The sequence below is a fragment of the Stomoxys calcitrans genome, chromosome 3 (genome assembly GCF_963082655.1).
Source record: "Stomoxys calcitrans chromosome 3, idStoCalc2.1, whole genome shotgun sequence".
NCBI classification, from domain to species: Eukaryota; Metazoa; Arthropoda; class Insecta; order Diptera; family Muscidae; genus Stomoxys; species Stomoxys calcitrans.
The window spans coordinates 89,948,983-89,976,731 of NC_081554.1; the positions used below are offsets into that span (position 1 = coordinate 89,948,983).

At 42.6% G+C, this 27,749-nt stretch overlaps 1 protein-coding gene across 1 annotated transcript in view; it reads left to right on the forward strand.

Annotated features, from left to right (window-relative positions):
* The first annotated feature begins 1,106 nt into the window (after positions 1-1,106).
* The window catches only part of LOC106085127 (centromere-associated protein E), a 52,830-nt gene continuing 26,187 nt past the window's right edge, over positions 1,107-27,749 (forward strand). Inside the window, exons 1-7 of the mRNA XM_059364442.1 lie at positions 1,107-1,279; positions 7,773-7,895; positions 7,968-8,079; positions 11,707-11,941; positions 12,011-12,339; positions 12,408-12,956; positions 13,186-13,401. Of these exons, the coding sequence (XP_059220425.1) occupies positions 1,147-1,279; positions 7,773-7,895; positions 7,968-8,079; positions 11,707-11,941; positions 12,011-12,339; positions 12,408-12,956; positions 13,186-13,401 (1,697 nt within the window). The 5' untranslated portion in view covers positions 1,107-1,146. The remainder of the gene's footprint in view (positions 1,280-7,772; positions 7,896-7,967; positions 8,080-11,706; positions 11,942-12,010; positions 12,340-12,407; positions 12,957-13,185; positions 13,402-27,749) is intronic.

Consider the following 27,749-nt stretch of genomic DNA (forward strand, 5'->3'; position numbering starts at 1 on the left):
TAAATCCGAATTTATGGTTTTTTCGAGATTTAAGTGCTAAGTCATCTGTTTTTTTTCTAGTTAAAATCCTGAAAAATAAATCCCATTTTTCCAGGATTTAATTTTAAATTATATTAAATAGAGAAAACAATAAATGCATATAAAAGATGTGTTGTGGTATGGAAAAAAATAACATTTGACTGCTATTTAATTCGGCTCGCGAAACAATTAAAAGTTTCAGTGACTATTCCGAAAGCAGAATAGAATAACAACCCTTAATCGATCGGTCCTTTGGACCGGAACAAGCTTGCTCGCCTATAGGAGCTTGAGGCGGATCGCCACCTCCACATTAAAAATGTGGCTACAACAACAACAACCATTTATGGTCCGATCTATACCATTTTGGTTTTGGCATCCAGCCTAGTCTTATATATTCCCCAACCATGGTGTTGGGTATATAAATAGTAAAATGAGATTTAAATCTTAACGGTTTTTTGTATAAACATTCCCAATATAATCATCCTTAACTCAACCGTAAAATGTAAAGGGCCCTTAATAATTTCAAATAATCGATACTCAGTAATTCATTTGCAAATGCATATGTATGTATGCATATATTTAAAATTTTATTTTTTTAGGATTGTGGTGAGTGATAGGGGACATAAATATATATTAGGTACCAAATTCCAGACCAATGATGTAAAAAATGTGGCTTCAAGGGGCTCAAAAGCCAAATCGATACAGCTTAAAAGAAAAGTCGATGGCTAATTTACCAATCGATTATTCGATTTTTATTTATTTCAAGACGAAAAGTCGAATAATCGTATAATCGAAAATAGATTTTTAAAAACTCACAAAAGAGAGAGAGTGAGAGTAAGCGATAGCTATTTTTGCAGCTATCTCTTTTCGACTTGGTATTTTGTGATGGTCTCCTTTGTCAATTTGCAATTTGATTTGCGGCGCTTGAATTTGATTTGCGGCGATTTGAAAATTTTGTTTTCACCGGTCACTCCATAAATTTGGTCGGTAAAGTTTGTCCGTAAATATTGTGCAAAACAAAAAAAAAAAAATATTAAGTGTGTGCTATAATTTGTGTGTGATTGATGATACCATTGTCATAAGTGTTTGTTAAGCCACTATTTTGTTGTAACCTAAAAAGGCAGGACCATGTCCTTCAAGAATTCTATACAAGTTGGTATAAAGGTGCGACCGCTGCTTAAAAAGGAGCAACAGACTTTATGGCGAGTGGTTAACAACTCCATTCAGCAGGCAGATACTCAAGCCGAGCCCTTTTATTTTGGTAAGTGTGGTCATGTGTCCAGCCAAAATGCAATGCGATAGGGAATTGTGGTCGCTTAGCAATGTGACATCTCTGTTTGTTATATATTTTACTTGGATGGACGACGAACTAACATTCGGAACAAGTGTTGAAGTGTTATGGATTTCAATGTTTCTTTACTTTTTCTCATGTGTTTATTTATAAACACCATAGATGCACATTGTCCCCATGGCCGATCATCGAATCTTTTTATGAACGCACTATACGAACATGAAGGCATGATGCATAACGGTTCTCATAGTGCTTGGTCAAACTTCCAAATGTGTGTTATATGTTGCTGCTTTCCTTGTGCAGCGTGTAGAAACACAAAACATAATTGTCAGCACTAGTGAATGGGGGACCTTTAAAAATAGTTTAAAACTTTTTCCACACAATGTGTAATGTTATTTTTAGATTATATGATTTCTTTAGCCTACATTTGGAGTATCTTCAACTTTGGAAGAAATTTTGTTTCTTGTTTCAATAAATTCAAGATTTGCCGCCTCTCTAAAGTCATGGGCGTAAACTATTTGACTTGGAATGAACATTTAGATGCCCTAAAAGGCAAGATATGTACAGGTGGAATATGTTTTCTTTTCTTTTGTTTTTTTTTTTTTGATGTAGCCGGAGATTTGTTGAGGCTATACAGTCCTTGGCCAAGAGTGGTCCTGTAACGATTTCTGCATGTACAACCCCACTGCGGTGGGAATCGTGGATTATGTGAAGCTAAGCTACATGTGATATCTTACCATTGTTTTTGCTCTGCTGATAATGATGTTGTCGTCGTACGGGTTAATAATGTCGTTCCGATTTGATAGGACCATTACCGGCGAAAACGTGAAGACCATTGGTTATGTTAAGGCGCCAATAACTCGCCTTGTCACATCGAGCATTATAGGCAGGAACTCAGTATTTAAGCAAGAGCCGGTTTATCACTGGGACTCTCCACTCGATGCCGCGCAATCCCATGGCAGCCGGTTGTACGCACCGGATTGACCCGATGGAATCTTCATCGGCAAGGGCTGCCGCCTCAGTGTACGTGTTCGTCTTTTTTCGTCATGGGAGAGGCACATCCCGGAGTGCCTTCTCCGCATGCTTCTGGTCCGTGCCGGGATTGAAAAGAACCCCGGACCCTGGTTTTGTTCCGTTTGCCAGAACCGACTTCATCATCGGTCAGTGTCGGTGAGGTGTAACCGGTGCTTGGAGTGGGTACATTTCCGTTCTTGCTCTGGCCTAACTTCGCTACGGGAGTATAGTCATACTGGCTATGTCGCTAGGTGCTGTGCGAACATAGCCAGCAGTGGGTCACAAGCGTCGTCGTCGTCGCCTTCGGCGTCCTCGTCGTCGGACTATGTGACCCCCCCGACCTCTCCCGTACGGCAATTTATGCAACGACAGCACCCTAGCCCTACTATTGCCAGGCCAGTGTCGGGAAATGTATCGTTCTTGCAGTTAAACTGCAATGGACTGCGAGGCAAGATTGATGAGATTGTAGATTTTATGAGACGGAAGAGCATATCGGTCGCAGCGATCCAGGAGACAAAGCTGACTAACACCTGCAGCTTGCACAGTTGTCACGGCTACAATGTGCTACGTAAGGATCGCTCAAGGAATGGAGGTGGGGGATTGGCCTTCGTTATACACCATTCCGTGCAGTATAGACCTATCTCGCCTGCGCTCGATGCTAGTGACCCATACATGGAATGTATGGGGGTAGCAGTCAGGTCTGGTACTGCCGAGATAGAGATATACAACGTGTATATACCGCCGGTTGGTAGCTGTGTCCCGATTAATGGCCAGGAATACAACCCAGACATAAGTGGGTTGCTATCTGGCCATAGTCGTCTGGTTCTGGGAGATTTTAATGCACATCATCGTCATGGCATTCTCCCCTAGGTAACGAGCAGCGTGGCGTAGCTTTGGCAGAGCAGATAGATAGCTCCACGTTTTGCACGGTGAATGAGGATGCCCCCACTAGGATTACGTGGAGGTGCAGCTGCTCGCCAGACATCTCAATCGCATCCCCTGATCTCCTGAGTGACGTATCCTGGCAAGCCGTCATCTCTTCGGGGTCAGACCACCTCCCCATAATCCTCACCATCGACCGACCACCCGACTTCATAACCTCTGAGCGCCGGACGTTCATCAATTACAAGAAGGCCAATTGGACTGGCTTCAGAGAGTATACCAATCGCCGCTTCAATGAACTGCCACCCCCCTCTGATGTGCTTGTGGCCGAGAGGAAATTCCGAGACATCATCAACGCAGCAGCCGCTCGCTTTATACCAGCCGGTCGAATACCGCAAGTGCGACCCAATTTCCCGGCGCAAGCAGTGGTACTCGCAGACGAGCGTGGTGGGATTCGTTCTATGGACTCCGCTAACCCCAGAATCAGCGAGCTGAATCTGGAAATAAACAGGGTAGCCAACGAACATAAGCGGAATTTGTGGCTGGAACACTTGGAGCAATGTAACTTAGGCACCGGTGCAGGCAAATTGTGGGCCACTGTTAAGTCTCTCTCGAACCCCGGTAGACGGGACGACAGGACCTCAGTCACTTTTGGCGAGTTAACCGTGACTGATCCGAAGAGATGCGCCAGGTTGTTCAACCGTCAATTTATTGTGCATCCCGAGAGAGACAGGGCAAGGAGGAGAGCCATTCGCCGTATTCGTGGTCTCCGAGCCGATGAACAGCCATCACAATTTACCGTGGGCGAAGTTACGAATGTCATCCGTGGCGCCAAACCTTCCAAGGCGTTGGGCCCCGACGGAATCTCTACATTGATGCTGAAGAATCTGGATTTACCTGGAGTTGAGTACCTTACCACTGTCCTTAACCTGTCATTGAACACTCTTATAGTTCCCGATGTCTGGAAAATGGGCAGAGTGATCTCGCTACTGAAGCCTGGTAAAGACCCGAGTTTGGGGGAGTCGTACAGACCGATCTCCCTTCTCTCACCAGTGGCTAAGACGCTTGAGGCATTACTCCTCCCGAGCCTCGTAGGAGAATTTCCATTCGCCGAGCATCAACACGGATTTCGGAGACTGCACAGCACAACAACAGCTTTGCATGCCATCACCTCACACATTTGCCGTGGCTTCAATCAACCCAGGCCATGTGATAGGACGGTCCTCGTGGCACTGGACCTATCGAAGGCATTCGACACGGTCAGCCATGCCAAATTATTTGAGGACATCGCCAACACGTCCCTCCAGCCAGGCCTGAAACGTTGGGTCGCGTATTATCTGTGTGGCCGCCAGTCATTTGTGGAATTTAGGGATAAGAAGTCAAAACACCGTAGAGTGAAACAGGGAGTTCCCCAAGGTGGGGTGATATCTCCGGCTCTGTTTAATCTCTACCTATCCTCCATCCCACCTCCTCCAGACGGCATAGAGATCGTATCATATGCGGACGACTGTACGATCATGGCATCAGGCAACCCACCCATTGATGACATCTGCGATAGGTTGAACGTCTACCTCAACGAGCTTGCCTCATATTTCGCTGCAAGAGATCTGAAGATATCCGCCACCAAATCTTCAGCCACACTGTTCACTACAAATACGCGTGAGGTGAATTCTGAGCTGACTGTGATGGTCGATGGAGAAATGATTCCGACCATCAAGTGTCCCAAAATACTTGGCGTCACATTTGACAGCTCCTACACTTTCTCCCCACATGCCACAGCAATCTGCAATAAAGTCAAAAGTAGAAACAAGGTCCTCAAGTCACTCGCTGGCAGCACTTGGGGTGCAGACAAAGAAACCTTGTTGACCACGTACAAAGCAATTGGCCGGTCTGTGGTAAGTTATGCAGCGCCAGTGTGGTCACGTCAACTTTGTGACACGCAGTGGAATAATATTCAGATCTGTCAGAATGCCGCCCTCCGAACTGCGACGGGCTGTCTCCTTAGTTCTCATGTGGACCACCTCCATCAGGAGACAAAGATCCTACCAGTGCGAAGACATAACTACATGCTGTCTAAGCAATACCTTTTGGGCTGTTATCGCAGAAATCATCGAAATCATCATCTTGTGGATAGATACCCACCGCCCAGAAGCCTTAAGGTTGATCTACACGATCTAGAGCGTGAGGTCCAGCGCTACAAGAGAGAACCTCTAGATCAAGCGGCATATCAAGCGGGTCTGAACAACATTCATGCAGACACGGTAGCAGACGCGTTAATTGGCTACCGGGTGAATGTAGTCCTTGGAGAACGACCGCCACCCATTGCACCCGAAGAAATCGACCTCCCCCGGCAAACCAGAGTGGTTCTGGCTCAATTACGTTCCGGCAGATGCAGCCGCCTCAATTCCCACAGAGCTAGGATTGATGCCGACGTGCAAGATGTATGTCCCGATTGTAACCAGGGACCGCACGATACACGTCACCTGTTTAACTGCCCGGCCAGACCCACTCGATTCAGACCCAGATCCCTGTGGACGCATCCCATCTTAGTCGCGGAGTTCCTGGGTCTTGACACTCAACAGAATCAAGCAGACGAAAGATAGTACACAATAAACTGCTACAACAACAACAACAACTCGATGCCGCGATTGCAGTTGCGATTCCCGGGAAAGTGATATGGATGGTTGCTACGAGAACAGCCAAATACGTGGTGTCGCCGCACAGGAAGCTCTTGTCTCCTGATAGAGGTGGTCCATGAGGAGAAAACACGTTGTCAGCATTCTGGGGTGGATCTTATTCCACTTATTTTCGATCAAATAGTGCTGCATAGTTTACTATTGGCCGACCAATTTTTTTGTAGGATACAAGTTTTATTTGCCAGCAAACCAAGTGCTACCGGCATGTGTTTTGATAACTTTTCATACCCTCCAGCATAGGATACAAAATTTCATCATTCATTGGCCGACCAATTGTTTTATATGAAGGAAAAAAGGTTTCTTTGCCAGCAACCCAAATTCTGCCGGCAAGTATTTGATGACTTTTTTATACCCTCCAGTATAGTACGAGGGTATACAAACTTCACCATTCCTTTCGTAACTCCTTAAAATCTTGGTCCAAGAAGCCAAGCATAGAAATTCTTAAAGATCACGTCATTTTAAGTTGATTTAGCCACGGCCATCCGTCTGGCAAAAGCACACAGGAATGTAAAACCTAGCCGCTTGCATTTTGCACAAAAACTTCTTGATGATGTTGGTCGACTGAGATTGTAAAAGGGCCAAATTTGTCCATGTTTAGATGTAGCACCTATATAATTCGATCTTCCTATTTAGTTCTTGAGCACAATTAATCCCTGATTTAAAATTTTGCACGATGACTTCTATTATGACCAGCGTCCATACTTAAACCCGCGAGTCTCGTTTTATGGCACGACTTCATTCTATGCAATTTTAAAAATCCATGCTTATGCTCAGCTCACAAAAATTCTCCAACAAAGCTAGGAAAGAGTAGTGGCGCGAAGATCTTGGCAACTTGTATGAGAAGTGTACTTTCGAGTACATTCCAGGCGTCAATAGCGGACCAATCAGCCCATTACCCAGCCAGCCCAGTTCTATGTAGCGGCGATTGGTGTTCTCTCTGAGCCTTTTCCAACCAACTTCTGATAAATGTACGCCGTTCAGAGATATTAAAGGCAATCCCATGGCAGCCGGTTGTATGTACAGGATTGACCTGATGAATTCCATCATCGGCAAGGGCTGTCGCCTCAGTGTACCACACACTGCTACTACAACAACAACAACAACATTAAAGGCGGGTGGTCGTTCAAAGCATGTAGCTTTAGGGAGGTGGTTTGATATCGATAAATTCACAAAACGTCATCTAAAGGACAAGTCAACAAAATGCAGAAATCCGTGAAAATACTTACAATCCTCCATTATTCTATTATTCTGCTATGCCAAAGTCAACCATAGCAAATCCCACAGCGCCCGGCACGGCATAGATGTGAGCACCACACAGGCTGGAGCATTGAGGTCCGATCTGTGTGGTGTTCATTGCTGTCACGAGAAGCTTAGCTGCGAGCTCCCGGGCGCGTCAACAGGTTACCGATATTGGATTGCTCCATACGGAGTAGCTGCAACGGCAGCCGCGGACAATCAGCAATATCGAGCGGAGAATCTCAATGAGAGGCCGTACGGCACTGGCTCTTGCACAAATATTGAGTGCCTATGATGCTAGACGGGTTATTGGCGCCTTTAAATAACCAATGGCCATCCTATTCCCACGGATATTGTTCCTTTGGAAGCTTGTTCACCTACGGGAGCTTGACGAGGATCGACACATCCACATATAGACATGTGGCTACAAAAACAACAACAACAAAGCAATTATATTAATTGCATAAACTATTTTTAGAAAAGATTAATTCCAAAGATATTGTATTTGGAAAACTTGTTCCTATCTGCTCAGCAAAACTATTACTTACAATCTCTTGCCATTCTACTTACTAATCGAAACTTAATCCATCTATCCCTTGGTAACCATTGCAAGTATATTTCTGCTTTGCTTTCAGATCATATATTTGATCAAGATGCTACAAATCAAGATATTTTTGATAAAATGGCCAAACATATTGTACATTCTACCATACAAGGATTTAATGGTACCATATTTGCCTATGGCCAAACCTCGTCAGGTATGTACATAACGCATAAGGCGTTTAGCAGCGACAAAAGTTATCTATAAATATTTTCTTGTGTCATTACAGGTAAAACCTATACAATGATGGGTGACGACGATAATCCTGGTGTTATGGTATTGGCTGCAAAGGAAATATTTCGAGAAATCGAATTAGCAACAGCTCGACAATTTCTTTTGAGGTACATTTTGATTGAATACGACAATCGGCTTAAGTTTAAGTTAGAAAAATAAGTTTAACTTTTAAACGGCGATCAGTCAAATCTTATCTATTTTAGATAGATTTCATATTAACCCGCCGAGTGGTAATAGGATCCGCTGCGACAACGTTTTTGAATTTGACACTAGCTTGACTAGGTACATAAAATCGTCGACATCCCCTGAATGTTTCAAGCCGCTTTTTGCTGAGACTAGCTCCGAGTATGATCAGGGTTTAATATTCTTCACTGATGATTAATTTGATGGCACGCGTATTTCTTTTTCAGTCATTAATCGAATCTCACATAACGACCATGAGACGGTTTTTTACGGCTCGTTTGCCAGGTCATATTTGTTTATTTTCCGCGGAATTCGCGGCTATTGACTTTCCTATATCATTTGCTATCGGCAAGAGATGTTGAACTGTGATATGCACAGATAGTTTAATTTCAGCTTTAGCTTTACATAAGAATAAAAAAGGATTATATGACGATATCGTGAGCTTAGGTGGATCTTTTGGGTATATTTTGGTCTTTGTATTCTTGGTAATCACCCCGATCGGTTCACACCCTTTGTAGCAGGAGCGATTATCAGCCAATGTAGAGCATTGCGGAGATTTAAAGACCAGGGCTTCCTTCTTCTGTTATTGTTGTAGCCATATTTACATGTGGAGTTGGTGTTTCCCTTCAAGCTCTTATAGGCGAGCAGGCTCTTATAGGCGGGCAAACTCTTATAGGCTAGTAAGCTCGTTCCGGTCTGGTCTTCCTCCTGTATCTTGAAGGAACACAGTGAATTTATTCCAGATCTTATTATCACCCTCGCCTGATTAGATCAAATTGTGCAATGCTTGCCTCTGCCTTCAAGATTTTATGTTTGAAATGATTATATCTCGGTACGACATATACTGGTTGAATGTACTGTGTCTAGAGTTACCATGCCTTTGTCAGAGATACTGCACTGTAAGGATATTATCTGCATAGCAAGGATTCGTCAATCACTAAGTTTCCATGGCATCAAGGATATTTAGATCAGAGTTCAATCATTATTTCATATAGTAATTTATAGTAATTTACTAATATTTTCTATTCTTTACTGGTGCATATGGTCTTAGAAACCCGGCACCTTTTTTCTATATTTCAAACATTAATTTATTGGGTTGCCCAAAAAGTAATTGCGGATTTTTTAAAAGAAAATAAATACATTTTTAATAAAACTTAGAATGAACTTTAATCAAATATACTTTTTTTACACTTTTTTTTTCTAAAGCAAGCTAAAAGTAACAGCTGATAACTGACAGAAGAAAGAATGCAATTACAGAGTCACAAGCTGTGAAAAAATTTGTCATCGCCGACTATATGAAAAATCCGCAATTACTTTTTGGGCAACCCAATATGTAATACATTTTAAATAAATAGAAAAAAATTATAAAGTTTCCTTACAAACAAAAAAAAAAAATGTTAAACATTGTTTAGCTCTCGCTTTGCAACTCCTTTTTACAGCCAAGACCGAACGATGTTGCGCACAGCGAAACCGTTCACTAGCGATGGGCCGCACAGCGAAACGTGTTTTAAAAAGTTTTATACGGCTAAAGACCCCACAGACTTACCAAACGCGGAATTTATTCTATGTTGTTGTAGTAGCCACATTTCCATGTGGAGGTGGCGATCCTCGTCAAGCTCCTGTATGTGCGCAAGCTCTTTCCGGTCCAAAGGACCGATAGCCGCGGGAACAAATTGGCCATTGGTTATTAAAAGGCTCCAATAACTCGCCTTTTCATATCGAGCATCATAAGCACTCAGTATTTGTGCAAGTGCTGGTACCGCCCGGCCTCTCGCTGAGACACACAGATCGCACCTTAATGTTCCACAGCTATCCCGGCACGGGATACGCTACGGACGTTTATACAGCACTGAATAAGGAATTACATTCAAATCTGCCTGATATACATACCTTAACCAGAGGATGTCCTATCTTTGGGTCTCTTGCTCTAGATTATGAAGCCCATCCTGGGCGTAGTAAAACGGTAAAAACGCAGCCAGTACTGCTTCGACAGCATAAAGTCTCAACTTATTGCAAATAGTGGGGACCTGGGCAGAATCTATAAAAAATGTGGAATGACAATGTCTATGTAGTAAACCGCTGGTAGAGACAAATCCTAACAGTAGGCGTGTTCCAATTATGATGAAAATGAACCAGATCGGCATATATTAGTCGCACTCCCGGCATATCAACCTTTAAAAAGGATGCTCTCTAAAAATAAAATTTCCGTTTTATATAAAAAAAATATTTGAATCTCTTATTGGACACAATTTAATTCTAAAACAATAAAATTTTTTAATAAACTGTGCTAGGAAGCTTATGCACCAATGGGTTAAAGCCGGCAAAAACTCGTCTTCTTATATCGTGTATCGTAGGCACTCCCACGCCCCGCCTCTCACAGAGACTCTCCACTCGATATCGCTGAATGTCTATACTCCGTATGGAAAATTCAACTGTCCGCAACCTGTGGACGCACCCGGTAACTCGCAGTTAAACTTCTCGTGGGAGTTGTTGTAGCCAAATTTTCATGTTGAGGTGGTGATCCTCGTCAAGCTCATGTGAGAGCAAGCTCGTTCCGGTCCAAAGGACCGATCGCCGCGGGAAAAAGGTAGCCATTGGCTATTTAAAGGCGCCAATAAGCTTCTAGTGATAAAGATGAGCAACACATAGATCGGATCTCAAATATCCAGACCTTGTGGAGCTCATGACAAGTAGCCTGTCTCTCTCATATGTTATTAATATTGTTGTTGTTGTTCTAGCTGTGTATTGTACACTGAGGCGGCAGCCTTTGCCGATGACAGATTCCATGTGGCCAATCCGATACGTACAACCGGCTGTCATGGGATTGTGTTATTACTCTTAGCGGTCATACGCCAAAATATTGCAATCATCCCCATATGCGCTGCTATCTCACTTTTGGCTTCCAAACATTCTCAGTGAAGATAAAGACGCTGACTATCCCATAGGTATAATTGTTGTTATTGTACATCAAGACGGCAGACCTTGCCGTCGGGTCCATGGGGTACGTACAAGCGGCTGCCACGTCGGTAGAAAAATTAAAAATTTTTTGTACATCCTTTCTAGTGAATTTTATTCGTTTTTTTTTATTGTTGAGTTGGTCTTATATTCTGTCTTGTACATCGGTTTACAATATGGAAAAGAATGGGAAAAAAGCAACGTAGAGTTGGCATAATAAAAATTGACTTTAAAAGACAAGAAAAAGGAAATCCCTTTTAAAGCACCTAACTCAAATAGTCAAAAATGGTGTATGGAACATACAACACTTATTCAAGAATATCTTCATTTGAAACCACAAAAATGCGATTCATTCATGACTCCCCCAAATTATATTCCATGGAAGCGAGGAATATAACAAATTATGTCACTTTGGAAGTACATAAAATGCTGTTCTATTAGAATAATTCCCAATTTAGTTTGCTGGGCGATAAGTGAGTTGCTTTCGTTTATTGTTACCATAAGATATGCCATTCTTAAATATAAATTACACATAATCATTAAATTACTGAAATAGAATCGAATGATTTTTGTTTACTACATGTCTACCTTTTCAGAGTTGGCTACATTGAAATATACAATGAGAAAATCGCCGATTTACTTAATAAGAAAAATCAAGAGTTGAAAATTCACGAAACACCGAACGGTATAATCACGGTGAATTGTGAGGAATGCATTATTACTTGCGAGGATGATTTGCTGCAACTGTTGAAGCAAGGCAGCAAAGAACGTACCGTGGGTGAGACAAATATGAATGAGCGCTCAAGCAGATCACATGCCATATTTCGTATTGTAAGTTGTAGAAAATTAGATGTTACCTACCCCCACTACTTATTGATACTGTAAACATCTCATTCGTAGACTATTGAATCACGCAAAATGGATCGCAGTGAAGATGATGCCATCATACAAAGTGTTTTGAATCTTGTGGACTTGGCTGGTTCAGAGCGGGCCGATCAAACGGGGGCTCGCGGTACTCGTTTGAAGGAGGGCGGTCATATCAACAAAAGTCTTTTATTCCTCAGTAATGTTATAAAACGTTTATCGGAGAATGAGGACCACAAATACATCAGCTATCGTGACTCAAAACTCACACGCATATTGCAGGACTCTTTAGGTGGCAATGCTTTGACAGCCATCATCTGCACCATAAAGCCTACTGCCATTGAGGAGACCCAATCCACATTGAAGTAAGAATTGCTCTATTTGAAATTAAAGAACACATTTTAAACTTGCACTTACACTTGTTAACTTCCAGTTTTGCCTTGCGGGCCAAGAGTATTAAGAATAAGCCTCAAGTCAATGAGACCGTCTCGGATGCCACCATGATGAAACGCATGGAACGGGAATTGAAAATGTTGCGCTTGCGTTTGGCAGAGGAGCAAAAGAAAAATGGAAGTCAAATAAAGGTTCTACAACTTGAAGAGCATATTGGAAATGAAGGTTTGAAATTCATTACGTCTGATTCACTGCATTCGGTCCGTAATCGTGAGAAACGGCGTCGCACTTGGTGTCCTTCTTCTACAAATATTCCTTCACTTTCGGGAGTTCCTTCAAACTCGGCCGCACCACCATCACGCCTTCAACCCCCAAAATCTTATCATTACCACACGCCTTTGGTAACCATGAGGCCGCATGTGGAGTCTCCACCTGCTCCAAAACTTTTGGCAGAGGGTGCAATTCCAGATGCCAACGAAGAGTTCGTCCCTTCGGAGACGGTTAATTTTGAAAGACTATCGCCACCCAAATCGAATTTAACGCCACGATGCAGTATGACACCGAAAGTGACGACCAATCCTAAGTTGACGTGAGTTTTTCATTGTCAAAAAAGTCAGTTGTAGTACTAATACCGTTTGTTATTTTGTTGTAGAACTAAGCAAATAGTATATGCGTTTTTCATGCACTGCATTAGTCCCTCACAAATTTATTTTTTTTAAGTTTTCACCTATTTTTTAAATAATTTTAATGTTCACATTCATTTGCCAATAACCCCACATTTTATGTTGCTTTCACTTCGTTGCTTTTATAATTTTTAGTTTGGAAAAGGTTGAGCATGACTTATTGGAATTGCAAGCTTTTACTAACTTGGAAAATCAAATCGATGTGCGTCACGAAACAGATTCGTCCCTTAAGCAATTGGTCGATTCGCTTACAAATCGCATATCTCTTCTTGAAAACGAACGTATTGAATATATTCAACTAAAGGATGAACATGCCATTACATGCGAGAATTTATCCGACTATGAATCTAGGTAAGTCAATTAATGGAGAATTGTAGACTAGATCGGTGGGTAATTTGGAAGAATGGGAGTAATACATTTTGTAACGAAATTTTTATATACTGTGAATAGTGTCACTCAAAAGAAAACGTTTTTAGTAAAATTGTAAACATGGAAAGAATATACAGAGCAATTCATTCATTTGAAAGGTCTGCAATGCAAGCAATATTGATACCAATCTACAAATCTACTTGTTGGTGTCGTAGCCACAACAGAATGTGTAGGTAGCAATCCACGTCAAGCGGCAATATGCGCAACGGCGGCACTCTTCTTGCGGGGCCAGTGCCAAGAAGTGTATCTTTCTTTCAATAGAATTGCAATGGTATGTGTGGCAGGATCGATGACATAGAAATTTTATGAGTCGGAAGAACATATTGGGTCCCGGACGATCCAGGACACACAGCTGACCAACACCTGTAGCCTGCACAGTTGTCACGGATACAATGTGCTACATAAGGATCGCTTAAGAAATGGAGTATAGACCGCAGTATAAACCCATCTCGCCTGCGCCTGGCGCTAGTGACCCCTACATGAAGTGCATGGAGATAGCAGTCAGGACCGGTACTTCCGAAATAGAGCTATTAAACGTGTACATACCGCCGGTTGGTGGCTGTGCCTTCAGTTAACAGCCAGGCTTAAGGGGTGATTGTGCTCTCGTAAATGTATAACAAATGTATCGTAAATGTAAAGAGGCAATTATGTTTATTACCAAACGTAGCATTTGACATTTCAAACAAAACAAATTTTTTAACAAAAAAAGACTTGAAGGCGAAAGAGATCTGACGTCGAAGAACTTCAGGCATAACTCAAGGGCAGGTTGGAGAAGACGGCCCTCCACGCTGTGATGCTTGAAGTTGAGACGTCTCTCCAACCGAAGGAGTACGCAATGGCGGCCTTCTCGAATATTGAGAGGTCATTTAACAACAAGGAGATGGGTCGACAGTCACCGCCCTGAGCCGCACGGGGAGACAGAATACGGTCAAGTTTACCTTCTGGACACTATGGATGCGGTGGGCAGACTGAGGACTGGATTGGGACTATACTGTGACACACACAACATTTCAGGAAGAGCTATGTGCCATAACGATAGACGAAAAAGAAATTCTGGGAAGGGATTTACGGTTTTCGAAATCAGTTGTTGTTGTAGCCACATTTGTATATGTATGTAGTGATTCTCTTTAAGCTCGTTCCGGTCACCGATCGCCGAGGGAACGTTATGGCCATTGGTTATTAAAAGACGCCAACAGATCGCTTTGTCACATAGAGTCTCACAGGCACTCAGTATTTAAGCAAGAGCCGTTGCCGCCCGGCCTCTCTCGGAGACTCTCCCTTCGATACGGATGATTGTTCGCGACTTCAATTGCAGCTACTCCGTATATAAAGGCTTTCACTTATCACAACCTGTGGAATCTCGCCCTGTTGCTCTCAGCTGAGCTTGTCGTAATGACGATGAACCCCAAAAAAATTGGAGCTCAGAGATTCAACTGGTGTGGTGCTTATTATCATCGCGAGCCGGGTCGAAATCAGTATGTGTGTATAGCGGCCCTCAAGGCCGTTGGCTCTAGTACAATGAGGTCGAAGTGCGTGGAGGAGTGTGTGAAATCCCTGGAGAGACCTCAGTTTCACTACATAGTGATAACATGGATTAGCGGATACAACAGCGCCGTATTGGCCCTTGCCCCTACTCTATTATTGTAATTTCTTGTTATCACATATGTCTCGATTTTTTTTCACAACAGGTCAGACTGACCACCTTTTCAAGGTGGGCTAACCAATTAACCTTTATTATTAACAATAAATCGTAATAAATGCCACAGAGAAATATAATAGGAGAATAGCGGTTTCCTAAACCTTAATTTTTGGTTTCGAAATTTCTTCAAACTTCAAATTTTATCACCTGACGCAAAAACGGAACATGAAATTTTGTTTTTACTGAATTCTACTTTTCGTTTACGGTCGAAAGACGTTCGGTAATCGTAAACAACAGCTGACACGTTTTCCTACATTTACGGTATGTTTACGAGAGCATAACCACGCCTTTACAAACCCGACATGAGTGTGCTCCTGTCTGGCCTAAATAGTCTGGTTCTATGAGACTTTAATACGCATCACGTTTCATGGTATTCTCCCTTAGGTAACGACTAGCGTGGCATTTGGCAGAGCAGATTGAAGGGTTCACATTTTGCACGGTGGATGTGGATGCCCCCACTAGGATTACAAGAAGGTGCAGCAGCTCGTCAGCCATTTCCATTGCATCCCTGATCTCCTGAGTCATGCCGATGAAGAACTCCATCGGGTCAATATGGTACGTACATTCCGGTTTCGAGACATCCCGGGGTGTCCTGTGATTCACTTTCACGATACCGCTGATTGGCCGCGACTGCAGTTACAGCCACTCCAGCTTGGTGGTACTCATACCTATCCCGTGCTGTGCAGGATCGTATTATGGTCAGGCAGTCTAAACAGATCTCATTCCCTGGGTTCTCAATGTAGATCCCAGGCCCACTATGTCCTCTAGCTTTGATCCATCCGTGTAACATGATCTTCCAGATGACAATACTAGGGTTTCGTTAATCTAAGACTGTGCAGCTGGCAGCAGTGTCTCGCACTCGACCTCAAATGCCGTCTAAGGTATCCGATCGGAAACCTCTTCCATTCCTTCTATGTTTCCTATCGTCGCCTCTATTATGCTACGATGGTATGAACTGTTCCTATCCTCAATCCATTCTTCCATCGCCTAAAGTCTCATATCCGTAGTGGCTGCCTCACACTTAATCTGTATGTCTATGGGCGGATATCTAGAATAGTCTCCAGTGCCCTAGTGGGCGTGGTCTTCATAGCTCCGCTTATGCCAAGACAACATGTTCGTGAAAAAAATACAACAAACGATCATTAACGCAGGAGCCGCATTTCATTAAAGAACAAAGGCAAACTTCTCATATATCAATGAGTGCTGTCCAATTCAAGTTTAAGTTCAATGATAAGGGGCCTCCTCTTTATAGCCGAGTCAGGACGGCGTGCCGCAGTGCGACACCTCTTTGGGGAGAAATTTTTAATCCCAAGTTTTAAGCAATCCCATGGCAGCTGGTTGTACGAATCGGATTGACCCGATGGAGTCCATCAGCTGCAAGGACTGCCGCCTCAGTGTACAACATACAATTACAATAACAACAACAACAGAAGTTTTTACATGGCTGCCATACCATTTATTCAAATGGTATAGTTCCTCACAAATGTCGCCAACCAACACTTGATGTTCTCGCCAGGATTCCAACCTAGGTGTTAAGCGTCATACGCGGACATGCTAACCTCTAACGAATACCCTAAGTGCGACTTAATTTCCCGTCGCAGGCAGTGGTACTCGCAGACAAGCGCAAAGGGATTCGTTGCACGGATCTCACTAACCCCAGAATCAGCGAGCGGAATCTGGAAATAAACAGGTTAGTCAACGAACATGAGTGGAGAATGTGGCTGGAACACATATATTCCCCGGAATATGGGTTGATAGAACATCAATCACTTTTGTCGGAGTAACTGCGACTTACCCGAAAAGAGGCGCCAGTTTGTTCAACCGTAAATTTATTCAGCATCCCGAGAGTGACAAGGCTAGGAGGAAAGGTATCGAATCCGTAGTCTCCGAGACGATGGACAGCCATCACATTTTACCGGTGACGAAGTAACGGTTGTCATCCGTGGCGCCAAGTCATATAAGGCGTTAGGAATCTTTACATTGATGCTGAAGATTCCGGATATACCTGCAGTTGAGTACCTTACTGTCAATTGTCTAGGAACATTCTTATAGTACCAGATGTCTGAAGAATGGGCAGTACCAGATGTCTGCTACTTGGAAGAACACGAGCAGAGTAGAGCAGTAGCCAAGACACTTGAGGGACTACTTCTCCCGAGCCTCGTTGGTGAATTTCAATTCACCGAGCATCGGCATAGATTTCAAAAACTGCTCAGCACAACCACTACTTTGCCCGCCATCTATGTGCATCACACAGACTGGAACTTTGAGCTCCAATCTATGTGGTGTTTTTCGTTATCATGGGAGGCTTAGCTGATAGCCACGGGCCACATCCACAGCTTGCGGATAATGGAATGCTCCATACGGAGTAGCTGCAACTGCAGTTGCGGACAACCAGCGGTATCGAGTGGAGAGTCTCAGTGAGAGGGCGGGTCGCATCGCCTCCTTTTTAAATACTGAGTGCCTATGATGCTCGATACGATGAGGCGAGACATTGGCGCCTTTTTGTAACCAACAGTCATCATGTGCCCGCGGCGATCGGTCGTGTAAACCGGAATGAGCTTTCTTGCCCATAAGAGCTTGACGAGGATCGCTACCTCCACATGCAAATGTGGATACGACAACAATAACAACAGCAACAACTGCTTTGTATGCCAACACCGTACACATTTGCCGTAGCTTCAATCAATTCAGACCATGTGACAGAACGGTCCTCCTGGCTCTGGACCTATCGAAAGCATTCGACACGGTCAACCATGCCAAACTGTTTGAGGACATGGCCATCACGTCCCTCCAACCAAAACTGAAACGCTGGGTTGCGAATTATCTGTGTTGTCGTTTATAGAGTTTAGAGATGAGACGTCGAAACCCCGTAGAGTGAAACAGGATTTTCCCCAAGGCAAGGTGATATCTCTGGCAATGTTTCTATTCCACCCCCTCCAGCCGACATAGAGATCGTATCATTTACGGACGATTGTACGATCATGGCATCAGGCCCCCCACCCACTGTTGACATCTGCGATAGGTTAAACGTCTACCTCAACGAACTTGCCTTATATTTCGCTGCAAGAGATTGGAAGATATCTGCCCGATTTGGCTGTGAAGGCCAGAGGACTGCCGTCAATAAACTTGGTTAACCCGAAGCCTTTCGGGTCGACGCAGTCCGAGTTAAGGGAGTGGGCGACGAATGCGCATGCAACATTGTGGAACAGCGAAACGGTAGGACGGCGAAAATCCTATGGGGGGGGATCCAGAACGTGAGAAGACGAAGCTATTACTGAAAGGAAGCAAGAAGGAGGTCAGTATAGCTATTGGTATCATAACGGGACACATAGGACTACGAGCTCACTTATGTAAAATCGGTGCGGCAAGTGATAGCATGTGCAGGGCATGCGGGGAAGATGATGAGACGTTGGAGCATTTCCTTTGTCATAGCCCGGCTTTAGCGTCCAACAGATACCGGTACTTAGGGGGAGACACAATATCAGACATGAACCAATTTAGGGGAGTGGCATTAAAAACAATTAAGGATTTTGTAAGTAACACGGAATTCCTTACTTAAAATTTTCTTTTTAGAGGTTACTCTATAGTTTTTAGAGCGCACAACAATTCGATTACTGGCTTAGGTGTATGTCCATAGCGGCATGGGCGGATTAATATCTGCACCCTCTTTTCAACCTAACCTAACCTAACACATCATCCCAACATGCCAGAAATTAGCGATAAGGTCAAAAGTACAAACAAGGTACTCAAGTCACTTGCCGGTAGCACTTGGGGTCCGACAAAGAAACCTTGTTGACTGTTGGTCAGTCTGTGGAATGTTATGCAGCACCAGTGTGGTTTTGTCAGTTATGTGACACGCATTGGAATAAACTGTCAGAATGACGATCCTCGAACTGCGACGGGCAATCTCCTCAGTTCTCATGTGGAAAACTCCATCCGGCTCCGGCTTTCGCGTTCAACAGATACCGGTACTTAGGTGGAGACACAATATCTGACATAAACCAACATAGGGGAGTGGTATTGAAAACAATTAAGGCTTTTGATAGTAGCAGGGAATTCCTAACTTAAGAATTTCTTTATAGAGGTTATTTTATAGTTTTTAGAGCGCACAACAAGCCGATTACTGGCTGAGGTGTATGTCCATAGTGGCATGGGGCGGATTAATATCTGCACCCTCTTTTCAACCTAACCTAACTATCCACCGTCCAGAAGCCATTAGGTGGATCTATTGGGTTGCCCAAAAAGTAATTGCGGATTTTTTAAAAGAAAGTAAATGCATTTTTAATAAAACTTAGAATGAACTTTAATCAAATATACTTTTTTTACACTTTTTTTCTAAAGCAAGCTAAAAGTAACAGCTGATAACTGACAGAAGAAAGAATTCAATTACAGAGTCACAAGCTGTGAAAAATTTGTTAACACCGACTGTATGAAAAATCCGCAATTACTTTTTGGGCAACCCAATACATTCATCGCCACAAGAGAAAACCTCTAGATCAAGCGGCATATCAACATTCATGCAGACACTAGCAGATGCCGTAAATGGCTTCCGAGAGAATATGGTTCTTGGAGAACGACCGCCTGAATAATTTATGTCCCCTGGCAAACCAGAGTAGTTCTGACTCAATTATGATCCGGAATATTCAGCTAGGATTGATGCCAACATGCGGGATGTGTGTCCCGATTGTGACCTGGGACCACACGACACTCTACTACTATTAATGGGTCGATATGGATTGCAACCCAACTTCAGTTGAGTTGCCAACGGATAAATTTGCTATAGAAATTTTCATTTTTGTATTGAATTGCACAATTTTTTACAATTTACTTAGAAAGCTGAACACTAATATTGAATGAAACTGACGCAATTTTTCAACTTAATACTAAGTTTTATTTTATTATTTTATCTTCTGGCAACGCAACCATGGTTGAGTTGCCATCCATAATCGATTTCCCATGAAATTAAGTGGATACTTCTCTCATATCAATGAGTGCATTCCGATTAATGTTTAATCTCAATGATAACGTGCCGCAAAGCTACACCACTTGGTAAAGAAGTTTTGACATGGCAGGATACCTCACAAATGTAGACAGCATTAGGAAAGGGATAACCAGCACAGAAAAATTTTCTGATGTTCACGTCACGTTCTCTGCGCCACGGTGGCCACACGACACACGTCACCTGTTTAACTGCCCAGCCAGACTCACTCGACACAGACCACCCAGATCTCTCTGGACGCAGCACACCTTAGACGTAGGTTTCCTGCATCTGCATATTCAACAGAACCCAGCAAATGAGAGATAGGACACAACACACTGCTACAACAACAACAAGAATTAAGAAAGCACAGTGTTGTGTGCCATCTCCCCATTAGTACTTAGACCCATCATATTGGTTGGAAAAATACTTGTTCTGCCTAATCCATCCTTTTATAGCAATTTGCTATAAAAACAACGTTTATGACATCTCGAAGACAATAGTTACGGAAGTGTAGACAGTTCGGTTTGGGCATATTCCATAGCGCCACAACTAATGCCCCTATTTCTATTCTCACCACAATGTATAATTCAATTTTACCACACACACACACACACACGCCACCACTGCGCTGGTTGGCGAATGGTGATTTCACAATAAGATTCCCAAACAGCTTTCTTTGAATTGCACATGATAGCAACAGAAATTCTTGGGCCTTCCTTCAGTCTTCACCGCTTACCGCCCCATGCGCCATAAAGTGCTCCAAAGTGTTGCTATCTATTTAAACACATGCATGTCATGTGAAGGTAAGGCAACCACAGGAGAGCCAAACGGGAGAGTAAGAAAATAAAGATAAAAACAAAAGTCATACAAAATTAAGAATATAAACAACGCCATCTCTATGGAGAGTAGACGACCATTGTCATCATGTCTTCTTGCATGTGTAGTAGAGTGGCAGCGAACAAAGTACAAAGAGTACAACATGCAATTTAGCTTGCTTTGGTTTGGTAAGACGGTTGGTTGGTTGATGATGGCCGTTGTTTTGGCCGATTGTCTTGCAGTCTGTCCGGCGACCAACAAGCAAAACTCAATGACGACGAGACAACAGCAACAAGCAAAGCAGCACACTCTCGTTATTTGATTTCCAACCGTTCGCAAGTTCACATTCTCTTCGATTTGTTGCTATTCCGTGTGCTTTAATTTTTGTTGTCATTGGGTTTATTATTCCAATCGGTTCATTATCGTGTTATATTTAAAAAATTTAGAGCTTTTCGCCTCATGCCAAGTGGAACTATTTTGCAAAAATTAAAAGGCAGTAAATAAGTAAATGAATAATGTGTGCACGTTTGTACTCGAGCAGTTTTTGATAGTAACTACTCCTCTCTCTCACTGGCCGACCGTGGGTGCATTATTGAGTGTTTGTGTGTAACAATTGGACAATAGACGCGACTTTGTTTTATATGGAAAATGGGTGACGAGGCAGAAGAGGCGATTGAGGCCGACACAAGGAGAAGCCAACGTACCCACTTTTTGTGAAGCTTACTTTCTGCATGTACTAGGTGTGTGAGTGTGTGTTTGCGATAAACCTTTCAACAGAAAAGACCTTAAATTACGTCAACAAGTTTGGTTGAAACCATTTTTGGGGCCAAACGTTTAAAATTTGAAAAGAAAAAATAAGAGGTGTCCGGCTGCTTCAGCCCCCTGCCCAACGAGTGTGACGATTGCTTCTACCACCACTCATCATTAGCGTAGACTGCTATTCTATCGAACCTTATGCAAAGAGGAGGAACGCCACACCATACAACGCAGCTACTACGCTACTACGGAGTAGTGGTAATCAAGCCAAATAGCAAACCTAAACATACTGCCAACCGGCCAGACCCCTACTCTCTTTTTGTGTTTAGCTGTCTGTCCGTCTACAAGTCATTGTAGTTTCTGCTTCATTAAAGCAGTTCAATATAAGCTTTGCGCGTTTAAATATCCGCTTCTCATCATCTCCATCATCATTATCATCATTGACGTCGTTCGCCATCACAAAACAAACGTGGAACGTAGTGTAAAAACATAGGGGATTTCTTGGTGCAGTTGTAAGTTGTGCGTAGTGTCGTATCCATCGGTTGATGTGCTGTGGCTGGGCGCCTGAACGGAATGGGTATGTGAAAAGCCGCCGAAGATTGTTCAAATCTTTAACCGAGTAGAAGATTTTGAATTTTTTTCTTCCCTTTCCCATAACTCATTCGGCAGCAGAGTTATAATTGTGTTTTTAACTACAAGGCATATATGCATGAATAATTCAAATAATCCATCCATCCATTAAAATTATTTTTGCTACATTGTCTTTTTTTTTTTTTTTTTTTTGAGATGTTTGAGGTGAGCAAAGTCGTGACAACATTACCTTGCGTTATACCGGCCATCCAAAGAGTATGTGGTGGTGTGTGTTCAATTTGTTATGGATGATCGATCAGTTATCTTAAACTTCTAAAGTGAAATGCAAAGAAATCTCTGCTGCTGTTGTAGCATTTGGGTCACAAGTTCATTTAGACACTACACATTAAACGATAGAGCAGAAGGAAAGCGCCCCACTGCCCGCCCTTCCCTCTCCATTTAACTGAACTAAAAATCTCTCACTATTGTGGTGTTTTTTTTGTCAAATGCTTTCAAACATACCAGAAGGTCATGGGTGTGCGTATGTGTTTTTGTGTTGAATCCATTGTGCGTACAAAATTAATTAAAAAAAGCTCAGATTTCTAAAAACTTGTAAGAATAAAATGGTTTTTATTATTACAATAAATTTTTGCTGTAAGTGCAGTGGTGATCAACGACTTTTATACTTGAATAATAATAGGACATTATCTTATTATTATCTGGGTTAAACAGTAAAGATAGCACACTATGCAACAGCAAATCTTATTCTAATTCTTAGTTTTGAGGCTTTGAAGAGAGACAATTGATTCAACTGATTTAACGAGTACATTCCAATTTTTACTTATTTTTTATACGTTTTTGTGAATAATCACTGTATACCAATGTAACTACGCATACTATAATTATAAGATTATTGTAATCTTGTTGTATGTGAAAACAAACAAATAAATCATATCAAAATCAAGCAAAGAAGCAAACTGGGGAAGTCTTTCATGTGCTAGCCTCTTAGGTTAGCCGGTAATCGGCTTGTTGTGCGCTCTAAAAACTATAAAGTAACCTCTAAAAAGAAAATTTTAAGTTAGGAATTCCGTGCTACTTGCAAAATCCTTAATTGTTTTCAATACCATTTCCCTAAGTTGGTTCATGTCTGGTATTGTGTCTCCACCTAAGTGTCGGTATCTGTAATACGCGAAATGCTTCAACGTCTCATCATCTTCCCCGCATGCCCTACACATGCTATCACTTGCCGCACCGATTTTACATAAGTGAGCTCGTAGTCCTATGTGTCCCGTTATGATACCAATAGCTATACTGACCTCCTTCTTACTTCCTGTCAGTAATAGCCTCGTCTTCTCACAATCTGGATCCCCCAAAGGATTTTCGCCGCCCTACCGAACGTTTCGCTGTTCCATAATGTTGCATGCGCATTCGTCGTCCACTCCCTTAATTCGGACTGCGTCGACCCGAAAGGCTTCGGGTTAACCAAGTTTATTGACGGCAATCGTCTCGACTTTACCGCCAAATCGTCTGCCCTTTTATTTCCCCTTACTCCGTTATGGCCCGGCACCCAAACGATGCGTATTTTGCCATCCTCAGAGAAGGCGTTAATCTCCTTCTTACACCGCAAGACTGTTCGCGACCTTACCGTCCTGGTTGTTATTGCCCTAATGGCAATTTTACTGTCGGTAAAGATGTTCACACTCGACGTCCTCGCGTTAGCACCACACTACCTCACTCATTATGTGATCACTCGGATCTCTGCCTGCAGGACCATATTATGGTCAGGCAGTCTAAAACAGATCTCAGTCCCTGGGTTCTCAATGTAGACCCCCAGGCCCACTTTGTCCTCTAGCTTTGTTCCATCCGTCTAACATCCATCTTCCAGATGGCAATAGGGGTCCCATCAATCCAAGACTGTGCCGATGGCAGCATGCGAGGCACGCACTCGACTTCAAGGTTCATCTCAGGTATCTGATCGGTTTTCTATCGTCTCCTCTATTATACCGCGAGAGCTGTTCCCATCCTCAATCCATTCTCTCATCGCCTTAAGACTCATAGCCGCAATCTGTATGTCAATGGGTCGGATATTTAGAATAGTCTCCAGTACCCTAGTGGGCGTGGTGCTCATCGCTCCGCCTATGCCAAGACAATATATTCTCTGAACCTGTTGTATGATGCTTATGTTGCACTTTTTCTCCATAGCAGTCCACCAAACTAATAAGGCGCAAATAACTATTAGTCTAATCACGCTCCTGTAGAACCAGTTGACTACCCTCGGATTCAGGATTCGGATTACGAGCCTACGGCCCGTCTACATAGTGCCCAACACCTACTAGCCACTTGATACTCTAGACTCTTTCGCTTCTCAACAGTTCTTCTAAATGTGGTCTATAGTGATTCATATTTCCGTACAGTTGATTTGAACAGCGTCTATATAAAATTCTAAGACGATCCAGCATTGTCCATCCATATCTGGCCGTCCGTACTGTTTGTTAAAATCACGCCACAATCTTTAAAAATTAAGACATTTAGATGAAACTTGACAATGTTACTTTATACGCACCACCATAGGATGGAGGTATACTATTGATCTGGGACCCCATAAAGAATATATGTAAATTCTTCTTGAAGATGTGGCTATGTTCGTCTAAGAAGATGTGGCTATGTTCGTCCAATTGTCAAATTCAGCATAGCGGTTTGACAAATTTAGCTATCGCTTGAATTTTGGCATGATTACCACTTTTTGTTGATATTGGTTGTTGTTGTTGTAGCAGTGTGTTGTACGCCGAGGCGGCAGCCCTTGCCGATGAAGGATTCCATCGGGTCAATCCTGTACGTACAATCGGCTGCCATGGGATTGATTGATGTTGGTTGTTGGAAATAGGCAACACCGGTTTAGATTTGGATATAGCTCCCATATAAGGCGATCCTTCGATTGGAAGTCGCAATTTTTAAGCGGTTGATCTGAAACTTGGCATGTTGTATACCCGTCCGCTTGAAAGAGCATGCTCGACTCGGAACATGAGACTCACTTCGGCCGGCGAGAGTCACCTATTCGGCAGGACCTGGAGACTTTAAGCAGAAAGATAACCTCGCAATATAGTGAGCTTAAGAAGAGTTTAATAGTGTTGGGTCACCATGAGTCATGCATCAAGACGGTGTTGAAACTGGCATGATGGGGATTAGGCCATGTCGCATGAGGATCTGTAGGATCACTATGATTCCTGCTCACTCTTCCGAAGGTTCTAAAACTAGATATCATGCGAAGCGGGAATACTTTCCTTCTTAAGGTGGCAAAGGCCCTATGGCCAGAGTATTTTCCGGTAGGGCGTAGCTCGGACTGTTGGTAAGAGCCCTGACTGTCACTGTAACGTCAAGTCTTTGACGTCGCTCTGGACGCAGGGAGAGGCAATCTTCTGCAGGATGTGCGATGACGAGGAGACGATGCCCCGCCATTGTGAGGAGAAAACATACGATAGTGGGAGTATTCCACTAAGGAACAGTGGGTTTATCTCTCATATCAATGAGTGCAGTCCAATTAAAGTTTAAGCTCCATGATAAGGGGCCTACTTTTGATTGCCGAGTCCAAACGGCTTGCTGCAGTTCGACACAACTTGGTAGAGAAGTTTTAACATGGCAAGATACCTCACAAATGTTGCCAGCATTGGTAAAGGGAAAACCACCGCTGAAAATGTTTCTGATGTTAACGACGGAATTTTAACCCTTGCGTTCGGCGTCATGCTAACCTCTGCGCCATGGTGGCCTCCAGACCATACTCTCAGGAGGGGTGAGAACTTGTTCCAGGTCAGCACATTTTTTTTATACTCACCACTTTAGGATAAGAATTTTTCTAATCTGTTCATTCTGTTTCAATGCAAATTTGCCCATGACATTTCCATTAAGGAACAGAGGCAAACTTCTCGCATATCAATGAGTGCAGTCCGATTCAAGTTTTAAGCTCTATGAGAAGGAGCCTCCTTTTTATAGCCGAGTCCGAACGGCGTGCCGCAGTGCGACACCTCTTTTGAGAAGAAGTTTTAACATGGCATAATACCTCACAAATGTTCTCCTCAGTTCTAGTCCATGCGTTCATCTACATAGGTAGATATGCGAACCCATAAAGCATACATATTCTTAATCGTCTTGACGTTCTAAGTCGATGTTGCCACGTCCGTCCGTCAGTCTGTGGATGTCACGATAGCGATCGAATGTATAAGGCTAGCCGCAAAGATATATCTTATTCATATCTTATATCTTTTGCAAAGATATATCTTATTCATGTAGGTCGTTTGGGATTGCAAATGGGCCATATCAATTCAGATTTGGATATAGTTCCTATATAAAGAGATCTATTGACATCTTGAGCACACAGAAGCAATTTCAAACCGATTGGTCTAAAAATTTGCACATAGTGTTCTATTTTGTTACGAGTAAGGTCCAAATTGAGGTATAACCTGATAGAGCTTCCATATTAATTGATTTCCCAATTTAACATCTTGAACCCCTGGAAGCCGAAATTATTATCAGATTTGGCTGACATTTTGCTCGCAGTGTTCAGTTGCTTCCAATAACCGTGTCAAGTGCGATCAAAACGTCATAAACCTCGAAAAAGCTCTACTACTTATTTTGCTTCGATATCATATCATTGTTTTAGATTCGATGTTGTTGCTATAGCTCCCATTTAACTAAATCTAAATTTTATGATAAAAAGTTTTTGCTTTAAATCTTTTTATAGTCAGCTCTCCGCCTTAGAGAGCAGTTTATATTCGCAAATGTCACCAGCATTAGTGAGAGCGAACAACAGCTGAAAATGTTTTTGATATTTTCGCCAGAATGTTTTCCCAGGGCCATAATCATAAATTCATTGCGAAAGTTAGAATTAGTTGTACAATTTTCGTCCATGTTTTGATGTAGCTCCCATATAAACTGTTCTCGAATCTTGACTTTTTGAGCCTATAGAGGGCGCAATTCTTATACGATTTGTCTGCAATTTTGCACAGTGACTTCTATAACTTATTTGACAAACATGGCCCGAATCGGTCTAAAACCTGGTATAGCACCATATAAATCGATCTCCCGATTGCACTTTTTGAGGTCTTAGTTCTTGTCTGATTTGGCTAAAATTTTGACCGACTTCTCCTACGACCTTGAACATACAGGCGAAACATGATCTGAATGGGTGCATAACCTGATATAAATCAATCTCCCGATTTTCCTTCTTGAGTCTCTATAGCACGCAATTTTTTCCGATTTGGCTGAAATTTTGCACAATGATTTTTACTATGGTCTCCAACATCCAATCGAAGTATGCGTCGAATCGGTCTGTAATCTGATATCGCTCAAATAGAATCGCAATTCTTATCCAATATCCTTGTTTTGTTTTTGCTTATAAAAAAATACTGGGCATAGAAGTTGACAAATTCGATCCATGGTGGAGAGTATAAAAAA